This window comes from Protobothrops mucrosquamatus, unplaced genomic scaffold, assembly GCF_001527695.2.
Source record: "Protobothrops mucrosquamatus isolate PMUCROS unplaced genomic scaffold, P.Mucros_1.0 scaffold113, whole genome shotgun sequence".
NCBI lineage: Eukaryota > Metazoa > Chordata > Lepidosauria > Squamata > Viperidae > Protobothrops > Protobothrops mucrosquamatus.
The window spans coordinates 1,034,076-1,056,704 of NW_015386485.1; the positions used below are offsets into that span (position 1 = coordinate 1,034,076).

Here is a 22,629-nt window from a genome sequence, read left to right on the forward strand (position 1 = left end):
CTTTTTAAAATATTTGTAGCAGAAATAACAGTAATAATTCTCCATTTATTATCAAACAATCTGAGAACAAGGAGGAAGAAGAAAAGACCATGGTAATTAAAAAAAGGTAAGTAAGCAGTGAATATAATAGAGGACAATATAAACACCAGCTGTTTTGGGACATCTATTTGAAAAACATATAGTGATAGGATGATATTTATCCAAATTCCAAATAAATATATATCTATTGTTGATGATGATAGCTTGCATGTTCTCAAGAAGAAAGTGAGCTCTTCAGTCCGTAAGACAGAATTCTGTCATGCCAATGCTGGAATAGAAAACATAAATAAGCAAAACTATGAGCCATTTATAACAAAAAATTATGTATAAAGGAATCAATTGCTCTACTTCAGAATTTTCCCAAAAACCTTCTAGTCTTTTGTCCTCAAAAGCTGACCAAGATTTTTAAGTACCTCAAAATGTCTGGGATTCTGTCATATCACTGCCTGAGTTCTGGTTGCCTTTCAGTTCTAGACACTTTACAAAAGCTGCAGGAGAAATCCCTATGTAAAACAAATTTCAGATCCACCTTTATGAATAAGATCACTATGGAAGAATTGACATGATTTCCAATTCACTTTTCATTAAGAAACCATTTTTATTGCCTCTTACATACCTGAGACATGTTGGATAGCTCCAAGGGAGAAAATATGGTTCTCGCTTACTTGTCCACTGCCATAAAGGCAACAGTATATTGATTGCATGCTAGGGAATGGTTATTTGATGGAAATAGATTTGCAATGTAACACATGGACAGTTTGCCTCCTGGGAAAGCAATACTGTAGGAGTTTAGTCAGAGGGTGTAACTGAGAGAGTGACAGTTGAGACAAGGCCCTTCTCATCATTACCGGCTCAGACAGGTTAGATTAGCAATTGTTTATGGGAACTGAGACTCAGAACATCTGGAAGAAATTAGGCAGTGAAATATGAATAAAGAATAGAACTGCTGGTAGTGGATAGTTTATACATTTAACAACAAAAAATAGAATACAGACTCAGCCAACTGCAAGTTATTAAGTAAGATGTTGCTTAATACAATAGGTGAACCAGATCTCCCACTTTTTCAGAAACCAGCATAAATCAGAGAACGCTCCTTCCTCTGGTTGGATAAAGAGAACGTTTTGTGTGTATGATACATGAAGATCTCACTCAGAAAAGGAAAGTCTTTTTTCATGTATGACCATACTGGCAGGAAGAAGCCCTGGAGGATGGAGAATATGATGGCAGTTGTAATTGATTGCCTTCACTTGAAGCCACACCCAGCCTCTTAAATTAATTACAGCTATTCCATATCCACATTGTCCTATTTCTTTTCCTGATAGTGTAACCAATGTTCACTTTTTCATGATTTTCAGAGGAGAACAGCCAAGCTAATTGCTTGCCATCATCCCAGATTGTATATAATGCTTTGGCAGGGAAGATTGGTGGAAAAGCTAGAAATATGTCAGTAGTGGCGGTCTTATAATGGAATCAGCTCCATAGAGAATTCTACCCAATATTGATTATTATTCATGTTTGTTACTATAACATTAAAATCTGGATTATTTAAGCTTCAACTTCAGTATTTGTCCTTCCAAACAACAGTCAGGGTTGATTTCCTTTAGGATTGACTGATTTAACACTAGATCTCAGCAAATACTGATTACATTGTATATCATCCAACACAATACTATAGTTAGAAATGAGAAATAAAAATAATATGTTTGTTTTCAGAATTTTTTAAAAAATGTACATATTTTTTTCTACATTAGTTTGCATCCATATCTTCTATTTTCTTCTATATCTTTGGGGTAAGAATGCCTTCAGCATGTTCATAGGAACTTAATCTTAAAGATAGCAATTTGTATTTAAAAATGCAAAGGCAAAGGGTACTGACAATGGGTCATTTTAGTCAAGCTTTAAAAAATGTAGATAACTTCTGTAGGATTTATTTCTGTGGCACTACTGGCTTTTATCGAACTGTCTCTGGCTTCCCTGATAAGCAGGCATTACAAAAGGCCTTTGCAACTCACTAAGTTATCAAGATAGGATTCTTTTATCATCAGGAGAGAAGTTATTCCTATTGTTAGAAAGCATTGCCAGATTCAAAATTATATTCCAAAATATAATAGCAGGAGGATGTTTCTCTTTCAAACAAAGAGTAAAAAATGTTCAATTTCATTAATAACTATTCCTTTCAATTCAAGGAAGATCAACTTGTTATTTATTTCCTACATTCAACAGTGAACTATCAAAATGTTATAAATATATACTTGGCAAAAAAGGTACAGTTTGGGAGCATAATTGTTCTTGCAAAATGTATGCTAGTGCACCAAAACATTAGTGACTTGCTAAGAATAGACTTCTTATGCCCAGTATATGATTGTGGGCCAAACAAGTCATTAAATACACTTTGCGTTTAATTAACCAAATTACTTAGCTATAATGAGTTACTCGTGCACTTTAACTTACCTGTACAATCTTGTGAAGTATCTGTATATTTTATTAATTTGCCTGTAAGTAATGCATTCTTTTCTTTTTTAGCCTGTTTTGAGTGTTTTTATTGTTTCTATAGTATGATTAAATCCATCTTTGTACTGCCAGTGTATGATGGTCTGGTGAATTGCTCTTTTACTAGACCTGCATGAGAGACCATTCCCCACAACATCCAAGGGTAACAGGTGAACTAAGGAACTGCAGGCAAGACCACATGGCCTACATCAGTTTTTCTTCCTTAGAAAAATAGGAAAAGAGTTCCTACTGCTGCCTCTTTAAACAACCTGACTCCTGAAGCAGTTGTCTTGTTGGCCTTCTGATAGGACTAGCCTGCTAGTGATTGATTCAAACAGGTTTTCTCTTACATTTCACAGGTAAGAACTAAAGAAAGGAATATTGAAGGTGGCAGAATATCTCTTCAACACTGAAGGTGATAGAATATTAACCAACCTGTAAACATTCAAATAGACTCTTTATACCCTGCTTCTGCATTCTTCGGCCTTACTTGGGAAAAGTTTTCAGAATGAATTTCCTTCGGAGGCGTCTCTCAGACAGTAGTTTTGTGGCTAACTTGCCAAATGGTTACATGATGGACCTTCAGCGTCCAGATAATTCCACCAGCAACCCTGTTTCCCCAGCAACAGAGAGGAGGCAGCAGCCAATTCAGCAACCAGCTGCTCTTTCTTCTGGTACCAGCATCTTCAACTCTATCTCCAGTGCCATGAAGCAAACCACACAAGCAGCTGCAGGACTCATAGATCAGTCAGCAAGTCCTGTCCCTGTAGCCCAGCAGAAACCCCAAATTCTCTTGATAATTGATGACCCCCACACAGATTGGTAAGAAACCACATTTTGTTTGTTGTTTGTTTCAGCTGCAGTAATCCTGAAGGTCTGCAGCCAAATTAATGTTTCTGGAATGCATAACTCAGATGAATTTATTTCTTTCGCACATCACATACCGTATTCTGAATGTGGATCACTGTAGCTTAGAAAATGTAAAGCAATGTCTAAAATATATAATGCAAACCCAGAATTAGCAGGTAGCCTTTAAAGTAACAGTATATTAAGAAAATAATACAATGTCATTTATTTCAAAAGAAATGCAATATTATTAACAAAGTGATGAATATCTTAGAAAGGTTGCTACTGGGATTCGAAGATACATGACAGATTGCAAGGTTATAGCTATTAGTGTTTGTACTGCTTGAAATGAAAATAATTCCACCACATTTTATAAACAGCCGAGGGAGTTATCTCTTGACATTTTACATTTGAAAATTGGCCACTTTAAAAATCTAAATGATTTTAATCCAGTCATATTTGAAGTGCCCCTTTGACATCTATGAGAATGTTAGTCACTGTTATTTAAATCCTTTGTATTCAGGGAGTCTACTTTGTGGATATTTAAAACTGAACCCAACAACTTGTTTATTTTATTCTTTCCTCCTGGCCATCTGTCAAATGCTTTCTAACAGTAATTTGACTCATTGTCTGAAAACCATCAGGAGCCAGAATGTCTATCTATCAGTTTTAAGAAGTAAGGAGAGGTAGTAGCCACCAGTATCTTACCAAATATTTTTTGGTAAACATTATGCTAATACTGGAGTTTTCTTAGGATAGATTTGTCTGTATCTTTTGTAAAGAAGGGCAAGTTTGTGTGTTTCTCCCCCCATCCCCCAAAGCTGTTTATGAGTTTTATGCCCATGTAATTGCATTAAAAGGGCACTAGGTGTCAGTACTTCCTCAAGTACTTCCTCATACAGGCACAGCTATAGTAACTGCATATTGAGAGCTCTGGAATCTGGTATCCCACCAATTTATTGTCCAATGGATTTTCAGTCCAATAAGCAAAATGAGCAAATATGCCTTTCTGCTCATTCAAATGTATGACCAAGCTTTCCATGGATCATAGTATCAATTATACACAATATTCCTAAATATAAGAACTTATATTTGTATAGGTTACAATTAAAATATTTTAAAAAGCCTTTCACATGTGACAAAAGTGAGAAACCAGTAGTCCTCAAGATGTGCTAAATTAAAAATCTGGCCACCCCACCTCTCTTGGCCAATGGGGTGAGAGGTACAAGGAATGTGGTAGATCAGGAACATTTGAAAGACCCCAGGTTTCTTTTCCTAGCTGTGGTAGACTTTTGGGTGGAACAGAATACAGAGCAGGTTCAGGGATTATTAATTTTTTTGCTATTTTTTTATATCTTTTAATAATCTAGCTAATCATATATAATACATCCATGTAATTTAGCTGAGAAAAGTTCAGGCTTATTTCTACTTGAATAATTTATTTTGGAGCCTCTTTCATTTCCTAAGAGTACCTGTCAGGATAGGATTTTAAAAGCCCGGGGAAAGGACTACAGATGTGAATTCAAAGCATCAGGAAACAGAATGGCAGTACTCCATGTTACTGTATGTCAGCCAAATCTAGGCACATGACCTCACTCAAGAGGAAAAGTTCCACCTCTGGCAATTTCCTTGCCAGCTCTAAATTAAAATATGCTCTTGCTAGACTGAATTCTGACCACGTGTTAACCTTTCCCAGCAGAAACAGATTCTGGTTTTATAATTTTTGAGGTGCTCTCTGAGCTTGATTGTTTTATTGGAGATGTTTCATTATCCAAAGTAGGTAGCATCATCAGTGTGCCAAGTGAACCAAGCTCGTCCCTCTCTGCCAGGGATGTTGGTTTCTTATGTCCTTATCAGAAGAAATCAAAAGCTTGCTATCTAAAATTTCAAACTGTTGCCAATTGACCTCTTGCTGGTGTGTTCATGTAATATCATGAGTTTCATAGATCCTTGACAGATGAATTGAATGGAATTTAAAAACATGCTTAAATATGACAGATCATACTTTTATTTCGGATTTATTAATGTGCCCATAACATGACGTACTAATAATACTTTTCATTCATTTCATTCAGTGATCATGCCAACATGTAGAGCAGAGCTCCCCAAAGTTTCCAGGTTGGCGGCCTGGAGGGAAAGGGAAGAGCAGAGAAATGTGTGTGTGCCTGTGCACGCGCAAACAAGCATGCACATGGCACTGCTAGCACCCACGCACATGCGCAAGCGGGCTGTACACACCCGTGTGACGCAGCCGGTGCACTAGCATCCCCGCACATGTGCAAACATGGTCACTAGTGCCCGCACGGCAGCGCTAGCGCAAGTGGAGGGTGCACGCACACGTGCACACACTCACCAGCCATTCCCGCGGTCTGGTGGTCAACAGGCCGCGACCTGGTACAGGCCACAGGTTGGAGACCCCTGATGTAGAGGATATTTGTCTGTGGATTGGAAGTGATTTTCCCTTTACAAACTTGGATAGCATCTATATCTTATAAAGTACTTTTATGTCTAATTCTGATGGTCCACCCATAGTAGCTTTTTATAGACAGTCTATTTAACTGAGTACAATCAACTTACTCACTAGAGAAAGCAATGATGTTGGGAAGAGTCAGACTGCCAAAGAACGTATTGGCTGGATATCATCAAAGCTGACATCAGCCAGAGCAGAGAAAATCTCAAAAAAGCAACACAAGATCAGAAGATGTGGAGAGACCTGGCCCATAGAATCATCATCTAAAAGGATAACATCATCATCAATCAATTTACAAATGTACAGTACAAAAGTAGCTTTCCCTATATTCAGTGGGTGTTATTCTTTAATATAAATCCAGATTTTCATCTATTTTAATTAACTTTAGCACATGCAGTGCAAGCAGTTTTAATTGCATTAATGATAGCTAAACTTGAACTTTTAACCATTGCTGGAATTAAATCAGAGATGTTATTCATATATGGATGGCCAATTTGTGGCACATATACCACAAGAGCTTATTATATAGAAATTTTGAACATCAGTAATAACATGATGTGTAAACCCTGTAGAGTCTAACTTTTTATAAAAGGTCAAAAGAAACCAAAATAACAGAATTTCCCAGATAGAATATATCCTTACACAATTAAGTTATTTTCAATTGTATTCTATCAATGTTTGGAAAATTTAAGGCAAGGGAATTTGGAACAATAAAGAACAAAGATGATGAGGGGCTTGAAGGTGACATCTAATGAAGAACGATTAAAAGAACTGAGTATGCTTAATTTAAAGAAAAGAAGGCTAAGGGGAAGCAAAATAATACACAATGCTTGTATTGTTTTCATAGAAGAAAAAGATATAAATTTATTTGCATAATCCTGAGGTGGGACAAGAACTAATGGGTGGAAGTTTTACAGAGAGAGATCCAAACTCAAAATAAAGAGGAATATTAGTGGAGCAATCTACCTCCTGGATTCATGTGTGCTCCATCACTGGAGGAGCTTCAAAGATTGTACAGCCATTTGTATAGGATGATTTGTGGATATCTGCTCTGCAACCAGTAGTGTTCCAAGGTCCCTTTCAATCGTATGATTCCATGATTCTGGTTGTTTATATTAGCAAGTGCTATTACTTGAATTCAGCTAAAACTGAATTATTAAGTTAATTACAATTTTTAGAGGACTCCTGATTGGAAATACTTCACTCAGTAAGTACAGTGAAGTAAAGTTTAATAATTGCTTCTCTTACATGTCTACATTTGGATTATTCTGAATAGGGAAACAAAAATGCAACCTTTTTTTCTACAACAAAAACAAACCACAGAGAAAGATTGTGTAACTCTAGAGAAAAAATAATATTTAGAATTCCCTTTCAACAAGCATGTGGAAAGAAAATAGTTGCAGTCCTTGAGTGTTTTCCATAACAACAAAAAAAGATGACTTGGAATTGTTGCAAATGGTTTGCATACATACATGCATACACACAACAAGCAAACATCAGATAGCAGCTCTGTCTGGGTGTAGCTCCGAAGTCATGAACTTTTGCACGTTTTTTGCATTTTTTCCTTTATAAATATTATTAGTGTGACAATATTAATAGTGTGCTTAAATATATGCTGACCAGTGTCATTTTGATGTGAGAACAGATTTAACCTAAAACTAACTGAACTATCATTTGCAAAATGCATTCAGTAGCGTGTTTCCACCTTATACAATTATAAAAACAAAATCTGAACTGCAATCCTGAACAAAGCAATTCGTGTGCAGAATTACAGCACATGACAGCTGCCTAGAGATTCTGAGCCTGATATAAAATTCAAACTACAATCAATTAATGCCTTTGACTCCAGGTAATTTTGTCAAAGTGTCAAGACCAATAGCACTTCTCACATAACTGTGTAGAGTTTCATAAGTCTGCTGCCACTTATATTTATACTTTATGTAGTATATATTTAAAGCAACTTAAGATCCAGTTTTCTTGGCAGAAAAATAGCCAAGAACTATAAGGATTAACATTGATACAAAAATAGACATAAGGGGTCTGGAAAATATTTCCTCCTAGGTTATAAATACAGTCATGCAAGTCAAATTTGGTAGCCTAATTACTTTAGCAGAGTTTCTTTAAATGTACTACATTTAACCCTCTAGGGCCTTGTTTGGAATATGCTACTGAAAAGTAACATACTTTGCAATGTTTTAGTAAAATAAATACATTTGTTATGTAGGAAGCATTAAGAAAGTAGTTCATTATATATTATTAAACAAAGAAGCAATCTTAAGAGAAACTAGAATTCTGAAACATTACTTGTAATATTTTAGTTCTTGAACAACTGTTTTATGTTGATATTACAAATCAGCTAATATATTATTGTAACACATTATATTCTTCTCAATATTTTGTTTAATATTGCACAGTAGTAAAGTTAATAACCCATTTTGGCCATAAGGGAAAAACTATCCTAGAAGCTCTTTTCAGACAGCATTGCATTAGGTCAAACTTTGTAAAGTTTACAAAATGATGTAGAACATTTTCAAACATTCAAAAACTCTCAATAAAGTAGCTGTATGAGGTTAGGTGATGTTTATTCTCCTATTCTTGGGTTTAATCAGTTTAACTGTACTTATTTTGGTTATTTTTACATTGTCATGGAGTTTTTTATTGTTGTCTTGTATGCCACCCAGAGTCACACACTTATGAGATGGGGGCCTATATAAATCTACTAAATAAATAGAATAAAACAAGATATTTACAAAAGGTGATGGTAAGGCATCTGCAAGATACAGATAGAGAGCACTTCCACATGACCACTGTTATCACTCTTCAAAGATGCCCCAAAACCACCACATTCATTATGGAAACACTCGAGTTAATGTACAATAATTCGGAAACACAGAAAATGCCCTCTGGCCACACATCCCCTTCCCAAATTTTAGACTGCCAAGTTGTTTATGGCAAGGAAAGAAAACAGTGATGGTTGTGGCTGCAAACAGTTCTGCATCCCCAGTACAAGAAACCATGGCACTCAGTAGACTTGATGGTTGAAAAGAATGGGAAAAGCAATGAAGTCAAAAAAGAAGAAAGGTTGGAGAAACTGTTTTCCAGCAGCCATGACACAAGGTGGTTTGCTTCAAAATTGTGGGGCAGTTGACTTCCTTGATCCCGATTATCTGCTTTTTCTGCTGGCTATCGTACATGGATGGTATACTAACAGCCAGACCAATTAGGCACTCAAAGCAATTTATTCAGAAGCTCCAGGAAGCTGCCTGACTGTGCCAAGTCTTGGCACAAGATACGAGCGACTATATGCAATAAGTTACACCATTTCATTTTATTCTTCAATGAGTTGGCAGTTCTATGCAGTAGCACTAAGCATAAAAGTGGAGGAATGTAATTTATAGTTGTCAAAGGCCTTCATTCCAGCCTCTCTGCTGAATAGCATACAATTTATTACTGAAAAATCCTAAATGGTACACCAAATATATGACATATTTTTGAGAGACTAGTGATATGTATGTATTTTATTTATTTAAAACATGTAGCCACCCATCTGATACAAAATTCTGGGCAGTTCCTAATATAATATAGGAACAAATACTTAACATAAACTTATAATATGAACAGTAGTGGCCTTTAGTAGTGTACAGTTGCATTCATAACAAGTTGTGAAGATATTAAAATAATAGCATGTATATGCACAAAACAAACCTGAAGTGGGGCATCATTTGCATCAAAACTTTGATACGCATGTCATCATTTGCTTCCTCCTTTCTACCCTACTCCCCCCACCCCAAGATTGTGGGTTAGTTCATTCATATAAATAGCCTTCCAAGATAACATGGTTATGCAAGCCAAAAGTGCAGCCAAAGTATTAAAAAATAAACTATCGTGGTTTAGAGATCTGACAATGATATAAAGAAGGTATAGAAAATATAGACATAACTTAAAATTAGGTTTATATGAATGCAATGGGAGAAATCTGAATGCACAGTGACATATAAAGTAGAGCTAGTGGCATCTGGAACTGGAATTCAAAGTGAGTTGAGCCAGAGCTCAAAGTGACTGAGTTTGCGTGGTCATATAGCTTTCTTTCTTCCTTCTCAGCCATAAAGGTAATGATTGAAAAGGAGGTGGTTGGGAAGATAAGAGTGGACTTTGGCATTAAGAAAGGTAGATAATGCTAATTCCACTCTGAGGCTGTCAGGTTGTGGTTTCCTTAGCCTGCTCCTGTCTGCTTAAATGAGCTCCTTAAGTGAAGTGTGCGCAGTTGCAGATGGCATAGCTTCAGGAAATGAGTTGTTTTGGCTGTTAGAATGCACATCATTTTATGCACTGATTATAGCTGAAGTGAATGTATAAGTTGAACCACCTGCTAAAGTAGTTCAGGCATGTCACCCATGATAATAAAGCAGGTATAGTTTGTAGAAGACATGTGGCTTGAGCCCAGGAGTGAACCTCATCTGTTTATTGTCCTCATGGGGTTTTCAAATTTCCTTGTTTCCAAATATCAGCTGGATTGTTTCCACTGAAAACAAATGCATAACAAACATTTCTATGCTGCAAAGCGTTATAATTATTTCTGATGTACTGTTTATAGGGAATGAGCAAATGATATACTATAGTAATCTGAATATTATATAAAATAAAGTTGTTTCAGCATGGTTTCCTGGTCATGCAAAGAATTCACTCAGCCAAGAGAGAATAATAGCATTTTATTCCTGCGGAGAAAAGAGCTTATTTATTTATTTATTTATTAATTTAATTTATATACCGCCCTTCTCCCGCAGGACTCAGGGCGGTGCACAGCGTATTAAAAACAGTACAAATACAAAGCATAAAAAATACAAACCCCTGTAAAACCAGATTAAAAAACCGAATATTAGAAGCTGTGTCTCTATTTAAAATTATTTTTAAAATCACCCTAAATAAATAATGATATCTTATCATTTATCCATTTTAGTACAGTACTTTCTGAAATAGAGGCCTTTCCAAACTGTTACAACCTATGAACATTTAATAATATGAGAAACTGGTCGCACTGTTGTGCTATAGCATCATTCTCACTTAATCTAGATATAGATTCAGAAGGATATGGGTGACACCAGTGTCAAAGGAAATATGAATTAGTATTTCTTCCCCACATACAGTGCATGCCAGCCAACAGGCTGTCTAATTCAACTCACACAATACCATTGATTTTCCTGCCAACCAACCAACCAAAGTATTCTATTCTATACCTTTCTTTATCTTTTCTTGTCATTCAGTTTCTTGAAGTGCTTTTAGTTCTAAAAAAATGAGTTAGACACCCCCCAAAAAAAACGAGTAGGCAGATTAGCTAAGGATGGTTATAACTTAGAACATCTGCATTTTTGAGCACTTGTAGTTTGTCATATGGATTCTATTTTGTATTGGTTTTGCACTGCTCTTTACTGTGCAAATCTTGCATTCCTTTTCTGCTATTTTTATATTGATGGTTCTTTATTAGATATCATCAACAAAGCTTCCTTACCCCAGCATAAAGATGTCCCACTTACTGTTTGCTAAGAATTTGTCCTCACACTCTCATTGCTATCTTACTGTCAAATATCATCAGCTTTTCTTAAAATTGGCCATATTTGAATTTCAGTAAGGGGTCACCAACACTGTCCTAACAGCATCACACTACAGATGTACACACAGCAGCAGAGCATGGTTCTACCCTGGATGCATAGTAACAGTGTGTTGTGGGACTATCAAGATTTTGAGCAACAGGATGGGAGGAAAGCTTTGCAAAACAAGCTATGTGGGTGAACTCAATATTTAAAATTTTATTATTAAAAAGTATAATTCCAAAATAACCTACAATTGTAGATATATATATAGACAGTGTTGATTACAGTATTGTTTTATGTATCATGTAGCAGCCAACCTCTGCAAACATAGGGGAATGGTTGAAATATTGATATCATCAATGTCTGCTTCTTGAGCAGAATGAAATGATTGATTGATTGATTGATTGATTGATTGATTGATTGATTTCATGTTATTTCTATAGCCACCCCTCTGAGCAAACGACTCTGGGCTGCTCAGAATTCAAAAACATATATTACAATTAAAATCTTTAAAATGTTTTAAAACAAAAAAAGAGTAAAACCCATTATTCTTTTTGTAATTCCTACAGAAAAAAAATTATCTACAGCTTGAGGAATATACTGAAAAAAAATGATGGGTTAGATTACAAATAACAGAGGGCTGCTATTAAGATGAATAAATAAGAACTATCAAATAATTGGAAATCTAGCATTTTAATAAGACCTAATGAGGGCAAATGACTTACAGAAGTGGCAAAAGTTAAAACAAGGTGCTAGTTTGTGAGAATGGACTTTCTGTCTTTTCTTTTGATTTAGAAAATGGTGGAAAGAAGAAAAAAATCCATACAGATCAACTTTATAACTGCTGCCTAGATGGCTCCTATGAGGTTATTTTAGACTAGAACTAACAAAGATTTAAATCACAAAATGTTCTTTAATATGTAAACAATTCAGGAAATTAAATTAATTTAAATTCAATTCAATTCAGGAAGTTTAAACAAACAAGTAGAACAATCCAGTTGTCCTTCTTTGTCAATGGAGGGATATGTAGATTTGCTTACAAGTTTATAATCAGTCAGACCACTGTTCTTAGGTTCCTTAAGATGCTAAACATTTTCTGCAGTCGATCAGTTCCAGCAGTAAGACAATAAATGAAACCACATGGCTATGTTGAAGCACTCTATATCAGTCCATGAATCTGCAAAACAAAATGCCAGCATAAAAGTTGTATCCTGATCTGCCTTAGCATGGAGGCTGGTGAGTGAGAAATAACAGAATCTCTTACTATAATGTGGAGTAAAGTTGGTTGAGTAAACATAGGCAAATGTTTGGAGCAATATACTGGTATTTATCAAATAACTCAACTAACAAGTCACAATTTGGAGATGGTCTCTGCCAGGCTATTTCTAAACATCAGTATAATCCTGTCCTAAATGAGTGCTAAACCCATATCTAAAAATGGCCTAGTTAACTTGTTGCAGACACAAAGGAACGGCATGGGATAGAGCTGAAGGAACAAATGAGTGTTTGTTTTGAGCAAACTCTGTTCTTAAATTGTGTTACAGGAAGACAGTAATGCTTATTCTCATAGCTGCCAGCTTTTAGGAGGAACTGGGCATGGCCATGGAGCTAGAAAACTAAAAAGTATGGCCATGTAAAATCCCTTATTAGTTGAAGCAGCAGAAAATCTGTAATATACACATAGTGGTCACAGAAAGAGCAGCACACACTGGCAGAGCCTGGATGTCCTTCCTAGTTTAACTATTTGTGCAGCACAGGACTAGTATCCTTTCTAGAGAATATTATCCCTGATTCTTAAATGCAGGACTAGCATTCTTTCAAGAGCACTCTAAATTTGTGCTTATGAGGAGTGTTGGAAGAACAGCAATCAGATGAAGATTGCACTGGGGCTAAAAGGAGTTAATTCTATACCATGTACTTTTATGAAGCAGCAGGAAACAAAGTCAACAGTATAATGGAATCTTTTCTGTCTCAGATCTCACAAAGAGCTCTCTGCTATCCTGTACAATCAAGAATCTAAATGCTCTAATTTGTAACTATGTCACCTGTAAAATGATACTAAATTACACTTGATTTACATTTACTTGATTTACATTTTTATTGGGCATTCACTACTGGAATTTTGTACTATATCAATTTGCAAAAACTTTGGAGTTTATATTTCTTAATAATTCTTTTAATTTTGGATCAAAATATTTTCCCTGCTCCTCTGTCTTTTTTCTTATTCTGCTTTGAAGAACACTCTTATCTACTGCATAGAACAACAACATATCAGATTACAGACTGGGGAAGGAGCTTGACATTCAAAAAAGACTGTTTGGCAACATGCAATTCTTAACTGAAAGCTTTTTTAAAACATTTGATGAACTCATAAAGGCTGTTGAAAACATTCAGTGGCAAGTGACTTTAAATATATTAAACCCAGAAAAGAAATGTGATTTCAAAGGTAGATTCTCTGAGAAAAAATATGGACTTGACTTAGAAATAACAGAGTCAACTCCATAGGCCTCCCTGAAGTTCAACCCTGCACTCTTATATAACAGGAAAAAATTGCCTTGGTGGAAAAGTCATGGGTCTCAAACTCAATCACGTCACATGATGTATCATGACATATCATGACTTTTTTGCCTTTGTGGAGTCGGGGAGAGTCTGACCTACACATGACACATCCGGCCCATGGGCTGCCAGTTTGATTCCCCTGGGATAAGTGATAAATTGGGTTTATTTATCCATAAAGAAGATTGAAGAACATTGGGAAATGGTTTTATCATATTTAAGTGGAGAACAACTTCATTTGGTCTCTTTTGGGAAGATAGGTTGGCTTTGGAGATTTTTGGCATTTTTTGTATTTAATCAGACAACAGTTGATAAGAGGTGGTATTAAGAAACAAACATGGATATTTGATCCAGGACCAATCAGTGCTAATTCTTGGGATGATTTTGGTTAGTTCAGAAGCATGGTAAATTTTCTACAGGTTGATTACAATAACTGTTTGTTAACAGAGAGTTTTAGAATTTTAATCTTGTCTTTTATTATTATTCTTGTTCTTCCTGCTAATTATTTTGTTATTAATATAGTATATAGATGACAGGCAACTAGCAAATGGAATTAGTAATTTAGTAGTTTGGGCCTGTTTCGCAAGGGGTGGGGAACTAATATTGTTGTAATATATTAATCAACATTCAACTGTGAGGGACAATATGTGTATATGTGTAAGTTTTTTAATACACTTTTTTTAATGTCTTGTTTGTTTTCTTTTTTTCTTTAAAAAAATGGTGTTTTGAATTTTAACTTTTTTTGAATAAAATAAAAATAGATTAAAAATAGGCTTTTATTGTTCAGATTGCAGCTCAAGCTGCTGTTAAACGTATGGAATAGAAGCTATTCTACAGGTTTGGAACAATAGAAATTGATTCAGAATTAGAGTAGCTGGCAAAAGCTACCATTCAAATATAATAAAGCTGTAAAAGTTATCAGCAATGGAATTCTAAAATGGAAATGCCCCACTCTGTGGAAATTATTACCACATAAAGAGCTAGAGCAGAGGAGATAGCAAACCAAGAGCTATAATCAATTTGTCTGTGGAAAATATGCAGCCAATTAATATAAGAAGACAAAATATAGTTAAAGAAATGTGGATTTCCCTATATAAATTGTTTGAGAGGGCTAATTTAAATACTTAATGTATGGCTAAGGAGTTTACATGGAAGAAAATTGCAAAAATGGGTGAATTTAACACTAAAATCTATATAGCAACTCGAGAACATGGAAGAGGATATTACAGTAGAGACAACCATGTTGCTGCTAGAATGCAAATTCATGCTGAAGTATGTGTCAGTCAAGTTGACTGATGAATATCATCACCACAGCAGGCAAAATGCAGGCAAGAAATCAAAATGAGATAGCTCTCAAGCCCCAGGGAGAAATGGATTGAAAAGGCCCTGCCCTGTTTTCATAGCAACGAAGCAGGGCAGCTTTATTAGAGAAAGATTGCTCACTTTGGTAGATTGAGGACCACAAGAGGGGAACTGCTGCAAGGAAAGAGGTAGTGAAAGCCACAGCTAGTAAAGGGAAGAGAATAGATGTCTATAAGTCACAATGGAAATGCTTCAAAGCAATCAAGGTAGACAGTGAATCCAAGGGTGCATAGGTTCTAAGGCCAGTGGCAAAAAAAGCAAAAAATTATGAATATGTAAAAATAAAGCTTAGTAGAAGATGGAAAGAACCTACCTGTGAAGGAACGGAACAGAGAGTTTTTAGCACTCCAGTATCAAAATATTTATACGAAACAGCCCCTACTAAGGAAGCTGCTAGACAAAGGTCCAAATGAGCTCCAACAGAAAACATAAAGGCAGGCTAAAGCCTTGACCACAGATCAGCATGCAAGTTTTGAGAAGAATGAACCTTGGATGATGAGCCACATACCACTGAGAAAGGATATTGGAGTGTCAAAAGCAGTCAGATCAATACTGGACTGGGACTAATAGTTAATTGCTAATTCTTGTCTATTCATGAGGAGGAGAAGAAAAGTGAGGGCAATCTATTATTGTTCTAGACATGTATAAAATAGTGTAATAAATTCTACTTCCCCTATTCTCTCAAGTGGCTTTCTGCTATTCTGCTCCACTACAGTGAAACTGGAGATAATCTCTTTTTATGTAATTCATGAACCAGATAAAAATATTTATTTCTTAACTTTGAAAGTCTGAATTCAGCTAGACTCATCTTCGTTAATGGAGTCCTTGGAAAGGAACAGTTAAAGACAAGACAAACATAACATTATGAGGAAACAGCAGAAAAAAGTACTACGGATAAGGAGTCGTAAGGATTGAGTTTATTGATTCCCATCTCCTTATACTTTAGCCATGCTCGTGTATCCAGTCAAATTATTTTATTTAAGGTGCTAAAAGAGCCCATGGTTACTATACTATATGGCAGTGATGGCGAACCTTTTAGAGACCAAGTGCCCAAAAACTGGCCCCGCCCCTGCCCTACCTCCTGCCCTGCCCCATCCCCTGCCCCGCCCCCACTCCGCCCTACCCTGTGTGCCCGCAGGGTCACTCATCACCTCCAGAGCCTGCCACAGATCGCCCAGGCAGCCCACCAGCGCCATGGCGACAACGCCCTCTGCCCACGCCCTGCAGCATCAACTGTGCGCATTGAGACATGAGGGCAGTCTTGTCTACGCTGCCTGGCTGCCATGTCCTTGGCTGCGCTGCTCCGCATGGGCCACGCTCAGGGGCGACTCTCCTCCAGGGAGGTTGCTGGTAAGGAGGGGGTCACGGGTGGAGGCAAGGCTGGGGCAACAGCATGTGTGTCCACAGAGAGGGCTCTGAGTGCCACCTCTGGCACCCGTGCCATAGGTTCGCCACCACTGCTATATGGTATGCTATATTATATAAGTATAAACTATATATACTTATAAGGTTACTATAAACATCAGTCTCACAATAACAACATAACCATTTTTTTTTCATTTTACAAAGTTAAACCAGGCAGTTTATATGGGTTAAATCAATGTTTCACAGAATATGTTTTTTTTAAAGTGCCTACCTGAATCATCTAAAGCAGAGAAACAATTCTGAGCAAAAAAAGTCTTGTCCATCATATATTTTTTCCAAGAAAAATATCAGATGAATGGGGACAAAATAAACTTATTTAACACACGCTCTCCCTATTTCTCTCCCCCCCCTTTTTTATAGGGCTAAGTATTTTCAAGGAAAGAAGGTGAATGGGGAATTTGAGATCCGAGTGGAACAGGTCAGTGAGGAAAAAATCTATTCTCAAAATGCAGTTCAGGCATGTAGTTCACTCCTGACTTTGCAGGTGTCAGTTAGGAAGAGATTTTTATCTAAAAAAACACTTTGGAGCTCGCTTACCTCAGATTTAATTGACTTTTCTGTTATGGTAGAGTACAGAGTGTACAGCCACGCACTTACTTAACCATGCTGGAGAATGTTATACTTTATTTGCTGCTGAGTGGAAATGATATGCTTTCTCAGAAAAACAAATTGTTGTTCCTATTAGAAAAACTACTCTGTTTTGGAGGGGAGAAAGTACTATGTTTTATAAGTGAAATGTCTAAACAATTAAACCTTGTGGAAAATAATTTAATCAATATTGCTTCAAAATGTTCTGGGAGAAATTTGTAAGGTTCTTCCCTATACTTCCACTACTACTTAAGCTCTATTTTCCCAGCATGGCTAGCTTACAATTAGTTTTTGTTTTTGTTTTACTTTATCTCTGATGTGCCAAACCTCACACTTTTGACATAAAACAGGTCAGGCTCTATTTCTAACTTTTTGCTATTAAAAAAATGTTTTTTTTAAGCTCCTGTCTTTTTCTTCCCAATAACACAAAACCTAAGGCTAACTGATTTGGGGATTCTGGGAGTTGAAATCCACACAACTTTAAGTTGACATGTTTGAGAAACACTGGCATAGGTGTCATCTGCTTTTTTGTAGTCCCAATTGGATAACTTTTCTTGACCATTCAGCAAGATATATTAAGCTATACAAATACATTAAATAGTGCATATTTATTGTGCATTCTGCAAGTCTAGTGACAAAAGAATCTGCCTTTTGTCCTGTCTATTCCACAGTTCCCAGGCTCACATGAATTTGTTGAACTATTAGTATTGTAAATGACAGGTGTGTTCTAAAACAACCTTTCCTAATCTGGTGGGCTTGTTGGATGTGGATTAAGGTTCCTGAAGTACAACTGAATTGGAGAAGCCTATTTGGAATTAGTCTAACCTGTAGTGATTTTGCAGTGTTGTGTCTTACAGTCAGGCATGAAAAAAGGTTGTTTTTTAATGATTATATAATACAATGTGCTGCCCAGATTCACTACACTTTAAAATTGTTCAGTGTTTTCAAATGGAATTCTCTCAAAATATAATGAAAATTTTGGCTAATACCACAAGCACAAAACTTTGTTAAGTTTATAGTTGGTCAGTGATGCCAGATTTTAAAAATAAACCCAGATGTGATGTTTGAAATAGGCACCCAAGTCCTATTTAAATAATTTTCCTGTTGGATTTGGTCTGGGATGATGATGATGATGATGATTGCAGTAAACCTAATTCATAGTCCACTTATTATTAGACTATAAACACTTCTTGAGTGTTTCCTGTGCAAAACAGCACTAATTAGACATGCTGCTGCTGTGGAAATCTTGAGGCAAACATTCCATTTGAAAGAGAATTTTGCAAATAGGTCACTCTATTCTCTGTGTTATGTTATCAAGTAACCCTGTGTTCTTTTATTCTTCCACTTCAGGCAGAATTTTCAGAACTCAACTTGGCTGCCTATTCAACTGCTGGCTGTATGGTAGACATGCAGGTCATCAGGAATGGCACAAAAGTGGTCAGGTGACAAATATTAATGTTTTTGTTTCCTTCCAATTAACTTCTTTGTCCGTGCTTTTTTTTTTAACCAAATGTGTGTTCTGTCAATAAGGAATAGATAGTTGCAAACAATTTGCTACAGCTTTTAGCTGTCAAAAAAAGATCAGTCCAGTTTGTGGTGCATTTTGATTGTTAAAAGGGATTTTTTTTTCAGAAACAGTTTATTTGTTGAGATCTTGGAAAATGAGTAAAATTGTTGCGAAAGAAGTACCACAATTACTCTAGTAGGAAACCCCATATCGACAAATAATCCCAAATGCTGATTAGGATATGTGCATATCCTTGGGTTAAAAATATATAAATAAATGTATTTTGTAATTAAAAGGTAAGCTGGTAACTTGCTTCTTCAAGCAAAAATTATGAATTGTAATTATGTCCTATATTTGTTTCATTTGTAACTAATAGAATTAAAATGTCAGGACATATCATCTTGGAGAAAATCTGTTTATGGGGTAGCTAAAAGTGGATTCTGACCTGATGGAATTTAATCAATTAAAAGGAGGTTGTGAGAAGAGACAATTATGATAATTCTTTCTTTTCCCACACTGACCAATGTCTAAGCCTTGGTTGTTGATGTTAATTTTGCATTCTCGGTTGATCTGTAGTGAAGTAACTTTCTTTGCAGACTAATTGCTGTTATTGTAACATTACCTGATTTGGAAGCTAAGCAGAGTTGGATTTGGTTACTACTTAGATAGAAAATGAGCAGGAACACTAGAGATGTAGATACAGCAGGAACTTTAAAAAAGCATCCTGGAATAGCAAATCACTAGTGTTTCCAAGAAACCAGTATGGTTGTGTCTATGTAATCACCAAGAGTCAAGCTAATTTTGAGGACATCTTCACCTTTTCCTTAGACTGAGTATGAAACAGTTGTTTTGTACATTTATGTTGTGATCATTACAACTGAGTTGAAAGCAATATTTCTGTTCATGAGTTGCTTTTCATCTATGCTAAAAGCCTCCCAGCGTCACTTTGCAGTAATAGATGGGCAGCATATAAATTCGATGAAGAAATAAATAAATGGCCCCTCCCACCTATGATTTCCATATTTGCAGCACATTTGTTTGTGTACTCTTCTTCTTAGTTGTATTTTCTTTCTGTTTGTGTTCTCATAGTCACTAGCTTTGTGGGCCTATGTGCCCATTAATCCTGCTGACTTTGTTGATATAAATGCCGTTATGCTAGGGATTTGACTTCAAGATCATACAAATGGTTATTAAGAAATTCTGATGGATCACCATAGCCAATTAGGTAATCATATAGCACAGTATATTGCAGAACATAGATGGTACTAAGAAACTACAACGAGAGAAATATACGCAGATTAAGGAAATAAGCAAAATGCTCATCCACATAGCTAGTTATTGCCATACTTTCCTCCCATTCCAGAACTAAGAGGAAATGCTGACCTTAGATTAGTATTAGTATTAGTATTATGTCAATGATAGCACATGGTCATCATAACAAAATGCCTTATTGGAGTTTCTTCTTGCATGTTTTCCTACTGTTTCAGTCTGAATTATGAATAAGGACAGAGTAATGTTTCAGCCTGATCATCCTTTCCATTCTCTATTGTGCCTTCCCCATTTGTTTCTAAGGCTTCCTGTTTGCCACAGTTTTCTCTCTCATTGCCTCATAACCTTAACGATTTGCTGAGTTAAGACCCATGTATTTCTTTTACAGTGAGGATTGCTAATTTCAATTTGATGAATATTTTCAGGATCCAGAATTTTCTGAGGGAGAAAAACATGGCTGTTCCAGTGCATGCTTTAGTTGTGTTTTCCCAATAACTTTTTCCATCCCCTGAAGTTAATCCAGTCTTACAGATTATCTGGACCTTCCTGTTTTCTCATATCTCATTACATTCCAGAGCTCTTCACAGACTCCCTATTCAAACCAGAACCCAATTTGAAGCACTAACTTATTCATAGTTCTGCAGACATAATCCAAAGTATCTGCCTGTGTTTCTCCCTCCCTTCTTTTGGTTGTAACTTCCAGGACAAAGGTTCACATTCTGGGGTTCAGGGACCTGGCCTTAGAACTCCTTCCTTTCCTTTGTCTCTGCTTTGGGAGATTACTGCAAACACTCAGCATTTGGACAAAACAGTGATGATTTGGCCCTTGGGACTCTCAACACATCTGTCTTATATTATTATCCTTGAAATAATGTGGTAGACACTAGACATGGGTGAAGGAAGATAGGGGAGATGTTTAGCAGTGTCAGTATGCCTTTCTCATAATATTCAAATGAATCTCCTTGGATCTTGTTGCTCATACAAATATCCTCCAATCCATAATTCCAACCAAATGAAAAGTTGCCCCAAATCAGTAGAAAGTACAGAACTTTCAGTACATAAGGGTTCCTAATCTGAACAGATTGTGGTAATGCAATAAAAGTCATAAATACAATCAAGTTGACCAGTCTCAGGTTGTGCTTCTTAAAATATTGTCTTGTATCATGATTTTTGTAAGAATAAACACATGCATATATAAACACACACACATGCACACACACCTCTATTCAGAAAAACATCAGTATATAGCACAGAAGAGCAATAAAACATAAGTTTCAAAACAAAACTAGTGGATAACTATGGTAAAAGATCAGTAGTCTTTAACTGGCATTGGAAAGATATTCATATTGCTTTCAGGTAAATCTCCTTGCTGAGGATGTTCTATTTTAAGTGACAGCTTAAAAGACATTTCTCCAGATGACACTAATCATTTCAGAAGAAAATGATGGAGCCCAAAGATCACTTTCCAGGAGAGTAAGCTAAAAAAGTACCTGTTTGGATGCCAGAAACCTTTTATAGCCTTCCTATAAAATGTATCTGTACCAAATATTTGAAATACTGGACTAAACATAACTCAGATATGCAAGTGATTTTTCATTAGTGTTTTAATAAAAGGCACAAGTATAAACCAGATGTGTAAAGGAGATTTGAAGGTGATATTTTGGTCAAAGAATTCTACTTAGTCACAGACTGACTTTCTTTATATGTTAGTTTGAAAGGTTTCCAGATCACGTTAGCTAAATTGTGATAAAATAAATTATGAATACATTTATTATAATGTATTCAGCAGAATCATTTACTTAGGATGATAATTAATCTGAAGAAACCTTTGAGGGATTCTGTGGATCTTCAAGAGAAAACAGATTAGATATAAGAGTAATTATTATTCTGAAGGTATGGCTAAATGGGAGCACTGAGTCAGCCTGATAAAGTAATGCCAGCCAGTAAGGAGCAAATTGCAGTTATGAGTGTTCTTGTACAAGATGGAATAGTTTGGTGCTGTATGTCTGAATTTCAACTCTTTTGCCTAACAAGATTTATTCTTTATGCTAGTTATTGAGTAGCAATTACTTGTCTGTCAGTACAATGGAGAGGGCAGAGGTCACTGTTTCCTTGTTATAATCATATTCATTCTTTAATTAAAACTGGCTCTCCCATTGATTCTTGTTGCCAATCTAATTGGGGGTCCTGCCAGGGTTGTGACCTGTTGCCTTAGAATTCCAGATTAGCTGTAACCATTTAAATTGTACATTTTTGTGCATTTATTATTTATTATTTATTTATTTATTTATTTATTTATTTTTAGGATTTATATGCCGCCCTTCTCCCCATGGGACTCAGGGCGGCTCACAGCATATTAAAACATCATACAAAAAAATTTCCCCTACTAAAAACCAATTAAAACCCAAATATTGGTAGCTGTGGCTCTTTAAAATCGTTAAAAATTGTCCCTATTTAAAACTCACCCTAGGTCAGGCCCGCTTGTTGAA

At 36.0% G+C, this 22,629-nt stretch overlaps 1 protein-coding gene across 2 annotated transcripts in view; it reads left to right on the forward strand.

The window, feature by feature from the left end:
* Window positions 1-3,037: 3,037 nt before the first annotated feature.
* SYN3 (synapsin III) overlaps window positions 3,038-22,629 on the forward strand; it is a 175,308-nt gene continuing 155,716 nt past the window's right edge. For both annotated transcript variants that reach the window (XM_015812829.1, XM_015812828.1), the window contains exons 1-3: window positions 3,038-3,351; window positions 17,137-17,194; window positions 18,715-18,806. In XM_015812829.1, the coding sequence (XP_015668315.1) occupies window positions 3,038-3,351; window positions 17,137-17,194; window positions 18,715-18,806 (464 nt within the window). The remainder of the gene's footprint in view (window positions 3,352-17,136; window positions 17,195-18,714; window positions 18,807-22,629) is intronic.